Source organism: Astyanax mexicanus, chromosome 6 (genome assembly GCF_023375975.1).
Source record: "Astyanax mexicanus isolate ESR-SI-001 chromosome 6, AstMex3_surface, whole genome shotgun sequence".
Taxonomy (NCBI): domain Eukaryota; kingdom Metazoa; phylum Chordata; class Actinopteri; order Characiformes; family Acestrorhamphidae; genus Astyanax; species Astyanax mexicanus.
In genome coordinates, this window is record NC_064413.1 from 30,499,392 (window position 1) to 30,511,679 (window position 12,288).

Consider the following 12,288-nt stretch of genomic DNA (forward strand, 5'->3'; position numbering starts at 1 on the left):
GGTGCGTCCTCTCAGCTCGAGCCATTCCGCTGGAGGGCTGAGGGAGTCCCACACAGCTCAAAACAATCACACAGCAGCAGCAGCAGCGCTTCACTCTACAGCACGACGCGCTCCAGCGGCCGCCTCTATCTCCCGTTCCCGCTGCTGCTTTCTTTTTTCAGCAGGAATGCCAGCTGTGAGTCTGCTAGTCGTGTAAAACTGTCAGTTTGGACCAATGGAGAGAGCGTGCGGAGGAGTGTCGCGTTGCGGGAGCAGCAGGACTGTGGCGGCGGCGGGAGAGCGGGGGAAGCCCACAGTGAGGCCGGGGAACAGCTCACCCAGGGCGGGCAGGAGCAGCTCGCCCAGTCCCGGACGTGGAAGCGGGAACCCGTCCCAGAGCCACAAGCGACACTTGGAGGGAGTTCTCAACAAATACACCAATTTACTGCAAGGCTGGCAAAACAGGTAGCTCCTTCTCACTGAGCCCGACAGAACTTTACTTTAAAAACAGTTTTAGACCCAATGTTTGGAGGAGTGTTTGCTCTAGACGTTTCTTTTTACAGCTATTGAGCCATTATTTCACCATTCCTCATCATGAGGGACCATCCCACATATCCAATACACCATCCCTCACACCCTCTCTTCTCATCTCCTCTCATCTTATCTCATTTTCTCAACCATCAGGGAGGAATCGACCTGTTATTGTCTTTAATGTAGCCCATGTTTAACTAAGGAGGGTCAGTTAAAGGGTAAATATGTTTTGTACAGTTTAATCACCATTTCTCTCTACAGAAACACCGTCCTGTCCAACTTGTGCACAGCACTCAGTTCTGACAGAGGCATGTGTTATTGTTGTGGTTTTAGGTGGTCTAATGCACAGCTGTATACAGCATTATTTTTGTAGTATAGCAGCAGGATGTGCCTTTTACTGTAAATAATACGGAAACATACATGTTAATACTTCTTTAAACAAAAGCATGACATTACACCACTAAATCTTGAGGATTTCCAAGATTTCCAAGCATTACATTAAAAGCTTTCATGTTTGATAAGGAACATTAATGAAAATCGTCATTGTAAAAGATAATATAAACAAATACATTAAATCTGCTAATGTCAAAATATAATTATTAAAATCATAAAATTGGCTCTTTCCTGAACTTTTTAAAATCAGTATTTTCCTGAATACATATCAAACAGCTCGTGTTAAGTGAAGCAGAGGGAAAACAGACAGCTTCTCCAACTGTAGGAGATTTCAAAGCCCTTACATTTTCAGAATTCAAATAAGTTATTTTTCTGCAGAGAAAAAGAGGGTTTTGTTTCACCTACACCTGTAGCCTGTATTCGGAGCAAGGCATGTTAAGGGGTTAAGGATGCTTCAAAGCATTTTGCAATTTTTACCATTGCATAAATTATGTAATGTAATTTTGGTGTCCTTTTCAAACAGAAAGCTATTATAGAAAACTGCAATTGAAAAATATTTATTGAATAATACACATCTACACTTTCAAGCAGATATTTCAACTATGCAAAAAAGTTTGTAATATAATGTGGTCTTTTTTTACTTTTCATCAAAGTAGAAAGACATCTATTAGCATCATGTCTAATGCCAGGTGTGCGCTATTGATGGGTACAAAGTCTGCCAGCATTGAGCTGTGGAGCAGTGGTAGGACTGTGTTCTCTAGAATGATGAATGATGAGTACTTCTTCCAATACTTTTTGGGATGAGGTGATGTAATGATCAGCATCGAACGTCCTGACGGAATTAATACTTTTGTCACTGAATGCAATCAAATCCTCAGAGCAATGCCTTAAAGTCTAGTACAAAGACACTTTTTTTGGATAGAGGAAACTTTTACTCCAACAAAAGCAAGATAAACTTTTTTTAAACCATTGAATATTTTTGTCCACATGTGGCAATATGCAGCTAAACAATAATTATTTATTTCATATTTATTTTGTATAACATTGTAGATCTAATTGAACAGCACTGATTATGCTGTCTTTGTAATTAGCACTGATCAGTGTTGTTTATGTATTGACAACACTAATGATGAGCTGTAGAAAGATGTATTGAATATTATTTATCACAATAACTACTTATACTTATATCCACTATTTTAATTGATTTTAGGTCAAAATGTGTGAATACATTCAAGTGCAAACGTTAAAATGGCTAAGAATCAGGTATTTTGAATTTTCAGGTTCTGTGAATCAACGCTGACGGTGGTAGACGCCTACTAGTGAGCGTGTAACATGCATAAGCCCCCAGCCTCTCATTCATAGAGGGGCGGTTTGTTGTTTTGTGTGAGGGTGGGAATTTCATGGCTCTGCATACTGCATGAGTGAATGCAGCGCAGCCCTAGTTACGCTCCTTTCATCTGGGAGAGACTATGACTCATCTGTGATAGGAAATCCCTCACCCCCTTAATGTTCTCTTCTCGCTGCTGCCTTGCCTTGCAATCGATGGGGAAAGCAGCCAGCCATATAATGAGCCCAAAGATCAGCGAGTTATGCGCTCGCTGCACCGTCTCCCAAATACCCCACACATTTGCTCATACACGAACTGGACACACCAACGACCATTGTGTGTATGTGGACTGGAGGAGACAAAATGAGCTTTTTATAGAGTCAGACAAAAAATCAAAGAGGAAAAATGTCCTGTCCTTAGGGATTAATTTGGTAATTATTCCTTGCTCTAATTAATTCAAACACGGGCATCTCCACACTCACATCATTCATGTTTTATGTTGTACATTGGCTTTGCTGTGTCTGTGTGCCTTGTGAACCCAACACTCCACTGATGTGATTGTCTTTGGCAAGTGACGGAACACATTTGGAATTGATGTCTCAGTTCAGATTGCTCTCCATTTCATTTAGAATGATAACAAATGCCACTTTAAAGGTGATTTTTGCTCAGATTAGGGTAATAATTTTGATTGCAGTCTTATTATTTATGATTGGTTTATTGAAAAGGGGATTTGGGCTTGATCTCAGCATTTGGCTTTCGGATGCTTGTTGAATTTTAAAACCCAAAGAAAACAAGCTGTTCTGCTTTGGAACTGCCTGTGCTTGTGCTTATTGGTTCCTCTTGGGTCATTTAAGGGTAGTAAGATAGAATGCATCTGGCTTAGTGTTACACTGTATTGGGGGATATTTATTGTAGGGAACATTTTTTTTTTATAAATAATTTTAAACAAATGTATACACATTTTGTCTTTCTTTTTAAATGTAACGTAGACACTGTAGCTGTGTTTACATTTTGCACATGTTTTTTCTTGTAGTCTCTTTTTGGTTTGCAAGTATTTGACACTTCTCAAGATACTGCAACATTCCTTTGAGATTCTTGTTCATGTTGATATGATTACATCATGCTATTCCTGCAGATTTTTAAGGACCACATTCATGCTGCAGTTCTGCTTTTCTGGCATATCTCAAAGATCATCTATTTCATTAATAAAACCAGGTTGAAATGGCTTTGTGACATGGTGCTGTGTCATACTTAAAGTAGCTGTCAGAAGATGGTGTATGTGTATATACATAAATTATGCACCATCAGACCAGGCTACATTTTTTTAACAGTTTTGACTGTCCAGGTCTGGTAATCCTGTGCTCATTACAGCCTCAGCTTTCTGTTTTTGACTGAGAGAGGTGGAACCTGGTGAGGTCTTCTTCTGTGTTGCCTCTCTTCTGATCATGGGTTGAAAGAGTTCTGGGATGGTTATCATCTAACTATAATTGTAGCCGAGTGGTTATCTCAGCAACTGTTGCTGTTTTTGGAAGCTTAATCCATTGAGACATTCTTAACTGACCTCTTTCATCAACAAAGTGTATTTTCCTTGTAGTTAAATTCTGTATGAAGCACATTGTCAGGAGATCAACAACCAGCCCATATGGCACCCACAAATATGCCACACTCAAAATGACTGAGAGTACATTTAACCCCATTTTGATGGTTGATGTAAACATTACCTGAAGCTGCATAGTTTAATACAATGCACTGTAGCTGCAGAGTTGGCTAATTAGGTAATTAAATGAATGAGTAGGTGTACGGGTGTCCCTAATAAAGCGCTTAAAAAAAGGATTGGCTGCATCAACTCCATGTAACTACAGTAGCCTGCATATGTGGATATATGTAAATTTGCTGCAGTTACCCATATATTGACTGTACAAACTGGCAAGTCTACAGAACATTTATAAATGTTAAGGAATGATTTAAATAAGATATTGCATAAAATGAGTGTATATATATATGAGGAAACTTTAAAAGTAAGGAAAATGTGTTCTTCAAGTATATGTGTGACAATATCACCACTCCTTCCTCTCTTTCTCTTCTCTCTCCTACCCCCTGCAGATATTTCGTGCTGGACCCTGAGCTTGGACAGCTGCAGTACTTCTTAAACGAGCAGAGTAAGAACCAAAAGCCGCGAGGATCCTTGCCTCTGATTGGCTCTTCAGTTGCCCCAAGTGATGAGTTTCCTTTCATGTTCACAGTCTATGCTGCTAACGGAGAGCTCTTCAAGCTTAGAGGTAATAATAAACCGCCTGATGTTTTTCTCCTCCGTCTCTTTTTTTTCTGATCTCTCACTTCTGCTCCCTGCAACACTCACTCTTTCCAGCACACTCCCTCCACCTCGTTCTCATCATATTTACTTTCCACTGCTCTGATCCTTCTGTCCCTTTGCCACCTCAGATTTCTTTATTCACTGTCATTCATTCCCTTTTTTCTCTGCTTGTGTCCTTAGACTTTTTTTCTGTCTGCCATCTTCTAAACACTGCTTCGTTTTATCAGCACTGTTACCTGGGGCAAACCACCTCTTTCTTTTCATTGGAACATATCCCTCTCCGTGTCTCTCATTGCTTTCTTCTCTGCTGCCAGCTGCGGTCGTCTCTGCCTCCCTGCCTCTCTCTCCCTCTCTCTCTCTCTCCCTCTGCCAGTTGAAACAGGCTGCCTTTTATTAAGGCTGTCTCCCTCCTATTTCTCACTACGCTGCATTAAACCCATTCTGTCAGCTGATAAGCTGAACTGCACATGATGAACTAAATGTCTGTGCGTATCAGAAATGCATTTTAGATTGAATACTAGTTAAGAGCAGGATCATGGACAGGCACACTTTCCGTGTGACGTACTGGGCTGCAGGGGTCAAACAGCACTCTACTCCCTCTGTGGCTGTGCTCGACAGCAACAATCTTCAAGTGCTACTTTTCTCATTTCACACTTTTCTGGTCTGACCCCAGGCTAGAGCGGAGCCTCAAATTGAGTTTGTGTGTTTCGCACGAGATTTAATATCTTGCTGTCATCTCAACGCTGCGAAATGCTCACATTTACTACAACGTCTCTATAAATAACTGAGGCAGAAACATTCTGTTCCTCTGTGCTCTGAATTCAACAGATAAACACCACTAGTATGGCACAGGGCCAGTATTAGGATAGCAATATTTTTTTGATTTGTGATTTTACTATGAAATCAGCGTTACAGGAGATCTATTGAAAATCGTTGTGTAACTCAATTATATATATATATATATATTTATACAACTTGGGACTGTGGTTAATCTACAAAGAGGTGGGCACCAAGTCAAAAGTATGATGAACGAGCAGGGCGTCTATGGAAGGACCCTTGGTTGACCCGTGGTTACCCACATGGTAGTACTCTGGGGTGTTTGCACCTGTCCTTTCATTTCAAACCTCTATCCCTAACCACGCACATAAGTTCTGCATTTACTACATTAATGCATATAATATTATAATATGAATAGAATAATATAATATAATATAATATAATATAATATATGCCTGCAATAGTATAAAAAATCTAATTACATTCATAACATTCATTGACTGAATAGCAAATTGTTTGTACTTGCATTGTAGAGATTATAGAGATTAGAGATTATACAATCTGAAAGTTTCTCTGGAATAACCTGTTTTCATTCAGACCACTGTGACTGTGTCTTTTACACTGCTATACTTGAGTAATATATATACATATATATACAGTCATGTTGAAAAAAAGGTGGTAATCCAGCAGCCGGGGTCTGAGAGTGCACAATTAAAAATGCTTTTTTGGTGGGTAAATGTGGCTCTCTCCCCACATCACTCGTAAAGTGATTGGTCAATCTGCACAGGACTCTGTTAGCTGATGTATTGGAGCTGTGGACCAGGCACTTTCCTGAAAACACTGTGATGCTGCATCAGTGGCATTTCTAAAATCAGGAGTGGCTGACTTAACACGTGCATTGGGGAATACATGAGATAGCCATCACCCTTTAGTGTTGGGAGCATTACTAGTGAGAGAGGGTGAGTTCGTATAAATAGGGATTGAGTAATTGACCTTCCACATTGTGGAGAAAAATGGGCTTAATAAGAAAAAATGAGGTAATTGGCATTAACATTAAAATGTTGCATTATCAGTATGTCCACTTTAATGTTCAGAGTACGTTAATGTACATTATGCCATTACTGACATAGTGTGTTACAGTCATCGTGATAAATTATGTTGTAATATTGTAGTTATCATATATCATATTGTACATGTTACATGTACATATTAATCATATATGCACTACATATGTATATAGGCAGATATAGGGATGATGCTGATATTTTTGTACTGTTTATCTGTGCAGCATGTGATGCGTGTGAGCGACAGCTGTGGATGAACCAGCTCCAGCTCTGTGCCCGTCGCCATTCAGATAGCAGTGCCAAGGTAAACCAGTTTATTACAGTCGGCTCTGTGCTTCAGCTTCTCATATCTCTCTCTTTCACTCCTTCTCTTTGTCTGTCTCTGTCTCTTGCTGTCTCTCTCTCTCTGTTTCTTTCGCTCTTTTTTCTGTTTTCCTATGACCTCTTTGTCACTTTGGCAAACTGCCCTAGCAATCTTGTGATTCAGGGTTGCTTTCAAGGATATTCCAGCTCGCTTCCTGTGCTGAATGAGGGACAGTTTGCTGAAGATGCACTTCTTTACAACAGTTGAGATCTTGTCAGTTATCTCTCTGAACTATACTTTGAAAGACAGATCATGAGTCTGGCTGTTGTGCTGGCAGTCTTTTTTCAGTGTTTTGTGTTCTCTCAAACTGCAGCCTGAACAGTTGAGGAATGTGTAGCTTGGTTTATTGTTGTTTTGTGTATTTAATGGCTTTTGTCCCAATATTTTTCGGTTTATATTTAATTTCCGCATTTAAAAGAAATCCCACAGAGTATGAGAATAGTATAACTGAGGAGAATGAACACGTTTTATATCTATATTATTATTAAAAAAAAAAAATCAATTTCTAATGCCTAGTAAATAAGGCCTACATTCAGTGTTTAGTTCCAGAAATTCCTAAATATAGTTCTTCAAAACATTGAGTTTGAGTTGGCCTCTGCAAGTTAAACATTAACCATTTACTTTCACTTTCATCGTGCTAGAGTAATAAGTTACACATAAAACGTCCCTTTTACTGAAGCAGGCCTGCAACGTGTCAGACCAAATGTTTGTTTACTAGCTCGCAGGGCTTGAATGTGTCCTTACAGTCATTATTTACATTTGGTTGACATATGAATCATGAAGTGGATGTGTCTAGTTGATCAACAGTGTCTTCTTGAAGAGGAGCTGAGATAAATTATTCAGTATCTTAGATCTTTTAATAAAGCTTTGCTTGTGACACAACAGTGAACTCATTAGAAAGCAGAATGGCACACAACCTTTGTCATAGTGATTAGTGATGCTGTTTTTGATTAATACCATGTATTTTTAGCTATTAAGATGCTGACTGAGTAATTAGATGCACAGTGCTTCTGGCATAGTTGTCATATATGGGTTAATACAAAATCAAGCTTGTGTTTCTATTTCGGTAACAATCTCCATGGCAAAAAGGAGAGGGCCTATTCATATATCATATATCATAATTATAATTCCTTCTGAAACATAAGTTAGAAAATGATTATAAATGTGTAACACAGATATTAATAAGAGTGTCAGGGCAGGGTTGTCTCCATTTGCAGCCTTCAGACTACATACCCAGGGGTAGTTAATGTGAACACAGTCATGAAAGTTATAGTTTGTTCCAGATGATCTACTGCCGAAAGGTGCCCCCTTTATAGTTAAATAGTAAAATATTATTTTGTTCAGTGTGGTTTTTTTTTCCCACACACACAACACAACAAACATTCTGACACATCGTCCTCTTCCAATCCATCATGATTTCACCATGATTTGAGGGAAGGAGCACTCCTAAACCACTACAGTTACCACAATACCATACAAATTAATGGTTTAAGGCTGAAGTTTTCTTGGTGGCACACATGCTAGTGAAATATAATTTTCTAATAGCGTGACTGGATGAGCTGAACCATGTCCCTCGTACCATGACCGTTCAGTACAAATACTCGTAGTATCATTCACCCGGTATTGCCTTATTCCTCCTTTGATTGGCCATTTTACCGTTTACACCAAAGGTGCTATTTTTAGGGATTTTATAGAAGAAACTATTTTGTTTCCTTAAAGAACCATGTTTGGAAGTGAGATGTGTGTGTGTGTGTGTTAAAAGGATCTTTAAATGTTTGAAAAGTGTTGTTAACACTTACTCATCTTCTTTACAAAGATGGTTCTACTATGGCAATTCTTAAACAACTCTAAATAACCATTTTAGAGTGCCTTTTTTGCTTATTGGTTAGTGGATCTATTGTGGTCTCTCTTAATTAATGCACAATGTGTAGAGGAACTAATAACTAGCATGCAGTAACAAATGGGCTACAGTCAGTTATTGTTTGCTTAATAGTAGGCCCTGTTGCATCTATATCGATACTGTAACACAAAAACCTCTTATCTCCAATAAGGATAAGAGAAATTGTTTCTATTACCACATTCATCATGATATTCTGACACAATGTAATCAACACCTGTTAAATTCACAGTATGTAACTGAGAGTAAAAAAATAGTTATGAAGATACAATGTTTTTTAATGACAGCATCCATATGGTAGGTATACCTGATAAGCTGGTGAGTGTGGGTACAGGGTACATTTATAAACTGGCAGCTCTGCACAGCCTTGCTGAGGTTTGCTGTGAGGTGTTAGATTATCTAATCTCTGCCTTATGCAAGCTTTTTCTCGCCTGAGACAAGGCGGCTCCTATATTGAACTGTTTATAAGACTGGGGCCGTGCAGCTCAGTCAGACTGATTAGAGCGGCCACAGAGACGCCTTCAGTCTCCTCGAATTTGAGGTTTTATTTTTATTTTATTTTTTCTGTGTATATTTGTTTAAGCTCATCTTAACCTTTGTATATTTTGTGTATTCTTTATACACTCATCATCAAAAAAAAAAGTTACACTCTACATTTTATGTGTAAATATGACCAAGATTCAAGCTGCTAAGCCATCCATCCAAATACCATTCCAAACCAACACTTCCTTCTGGGTGCAAACATTTTTGCAACATTTTTTTGATGCTGAGTGTATACTATCCAGTTTAGAACTGCCTTTTAGAGTGAGCTTTTATGTGTCAGCCAGCCTCTAGATTTTTTCAGGCTCAGTCCGGATGCATTTCCATCAACACAGGAGACTGATATATTGATTTTGGTACGATTCCACAGAAAAGATGTGGAAATATTTAAAAACCTCATTAGATTAGGGATCAGGATTTTGTACACACAAATCTACGTGTGATGGAGAAATTTTGAGAGATGGAGGCATTTCTGTGAGCTGTGGTGACGTCCTTTGCTTCCTCGCTGCTCCCTGGGGAGCGTAATGCATTCCAGCACATTCTTTTCTGTCTTCTCATATTCCTGGCTCATCTCCCTTCCTCCCTCTCCATGCTGCTCCCTCCCTCCCTTACTGATTCCGAGGCTGCTTTTTCTGGTCCTGCCGATTAGACGATGCCCTCATGTGTGACAGGGCAACGGGGTGGCGGTCGAGGGCCAGTTTGTGTCCTCAAGAGGAATTGTGGGTGCTCTGATTCGAGCTCCTGCTGCTGCTGCCATCTCTTTCAGGGCTGCCGCACCTCTTCCTCGACCTTCTCCTCTTCCTTCGCTGGCCGGACCCGCAGCTTCTCCTTACTCCCACACCCCGCCCCGCCCTGCTCCTCCATCAACACCCAGAGACAGAACACCCCGCATGGCCATGGGAACCCCGGCTCCATCATCACCATCACCCACCACAAGTCCCCCACCAGCAGCCAGCGGGCCTCCAACCACAGCCCTGCACCCCTGCACCAGGTCAAAGAGGTAGGGACAGGCTCAGTGGCGAAGATGGCTAATTCGTCTTAAATACCTTTAAAGTGATAGCTTGGGGGAGTCTCACTTGTATTGTTGGATAATTTACCAGAGCATGACTTATATAAAGCTTGGATGTAAGAACTTCCAGTTCTAATGAATGACTGTTCAAATATTAGAACTTGAAAAGATGACCACAAGTCAAAGATTAGAATTTAAAGATATTACAGTTTACTTAAATGTTTCAGCATTACAAATATATGTAAAGAAACATGAAGAAGAACATTAGATAAGAGTAAAAGCACATCAGCGTGTATTATCAACGCATAGTATCCAAAAAGAGAGAGAAAAAAAGAAAGGAAAAGCCTTAAAAGGGCTGGGCATCTCATCTCCTACACTCAATGCAGTCTTTCACCAATTAAATTATACCATTAAGCAATAGTAAACCAATAGGTTAAAATACACTTGGATAGAGTGTGTCAATCAGTCAGTTCAGCTCGTGTCCTTTGTGAACACATCAACCAGTCCTTTTGTGTCTAACAATCGTTAAGTTTCCCGAAGTCTGGGAGAAGGTGAAAGAGAAGTAAAGAGTGGATAGAAAGATCTTCTGGTCTGTGTATGACTTTACACCATGTAAAACAGGCATGCGCTCGCTATTTGAGGCAATATTAAAGCAAGCGTTTGTTAGCTATATTAGCCTATTAGCTCTTGTTCAAATTTAAAGATGCAAGCTAAATTTCATTAAGGGCAAGATCATGATCTGACGATGATCTGACCCAACTTTCAGGTGTACTCTGCAAGTTTGGGTTTAATCTGGTATTTTGCCCAGATAATTACTACAGCTCTGTATTAAATGCTATTTCTGACATTGCTAAGTGTTAAATTGCACAGAAAAATACACACCCACAATAGAGTCTGACGTGGGCTTGTGTAAAATGCAGAATCATGCTTCCTATTTTAATATGTTTTAAAAATAAATGATGCACTTTAAATGAAGAAACATTTTGCTAACTAATAGTTTTATTAAGCTAAAGCACGGTAAGTGAGTAGCATTTTATTTTGTTATTGTTCTGTGTAAAGACATCACTTAGCATTAGATTTGATTTTTAGACCATTAAGTTAACATTGTTTAACTTAATTTACTAGAAGTAAGTGCATAACAAGCAGCGGAATTTGTAATATTAATTCCCTGCTATTTTATAGAAATTATGGCTTTCCTAAGTAACCAAAAAATGTACGTGCATATTGCTTTAAAAACATGCTGCTGATGCTGTCAACATAAACTTCACTCACAGCAAGCAGCAGATAAGTCTGTTTCTATATATACTTTATGCACACGTCATTTCCGTGCCCACAGATGAGGTAAATTACACGCTACTGTGAGCCTCACAGATGAGATCTGCAGCCAGACCCTGTTCCTTTAAAACAGGACCCTCAGGCTCTGCAGTACAGCACTGATCACACTCAGCTGTTGACACCTGACTCGTGTTTTGATGAGTCACGTGTCGTTTGGTGTGGAGTTGTTCCCTAAGTCCTTCTTTAAGAATCATACTTGCCTGGTTTGCAAAATGCAGTATTAGCTGGGTCCTCTATGGAGCTCTTCAGACTCAGCTGGCCTGGAGTGATGCCTCAGCGTTTAAAAACGGCTGTTCAGCAGAAAGTCTGTGTCATCACATTGTTTTGACATTGTTGCAGCAATATTTCACTGTTAGTGTTTCCTTTTTATGAGTGTGGGACTCCAGGGCATAGTGAAGGTATGGTCATAAGCTTTGTCTGAAGTTGTGCTAAACTATTATCTTACATAAGCAATTGTGTTGCATTTCCCACCAGTTGCTTGATGGTTTTTAAGGTCAGTTTACTATCAGTTTTATAAGCACATTACTTTATGCAGTTTAGCTCATATGCTCCTTAAGACAGTACCTTGAAAGCAGTTATTAGTAATCTTCAGTCCTGGTTGGCTGCATTTATGCAGAGTTTGGTAAACTCAGAGGTTAATTATAAAATATAGTTGTTGAGTAAGAGCCAAGAGCCTGTCATCAAACTATGCTGGACTCTAGCCTCTAGATCTCCACCTCTGCTGGAGAGAATCTTAGCTTTTATAAAACCTAGTCTCA

At 39.5% G+C, this 12,288-nt stretch overlaps 1 protein-coding gene across 2 annotated transcripts in view; it reads left to right on the plus strand.

Moving 5' to 3' along the window:
* The first annotated feature begins 42 nt into the window (after nt 1–42).
* Nucleotides 43–12,288, plus strand: part of osbpl10b (oxysterol binding protein-like 10b) — a 77,379-nt gene continuing 65,133 nt past the window's right edge. Inside the window, exons 1-4 of one of the 2 annotated variants that reach the window (XM_007251821.4) lie at nt 43–444; nt 4,334–4,509; nt 6,610–6,689; nt 9,953–10,186. In XM_007251821.4, coding sequence (XP_007251883.3) covers nt 215–444; nt 4,334–4,509; nt 6,610–6,689; nt 9,953–10,186 — 720 coding nt within the window. In that variant the 5' untranslated portion in view covers nt 43–214. The remainder of the gene's footprint in view (nt 445–4,333; nt 4,510–6,609; nt 6,690–9,952; nt 10,187–12,288) is intronic. The other variant, XM_007251822.4, reaches the window with a different exon arrangement.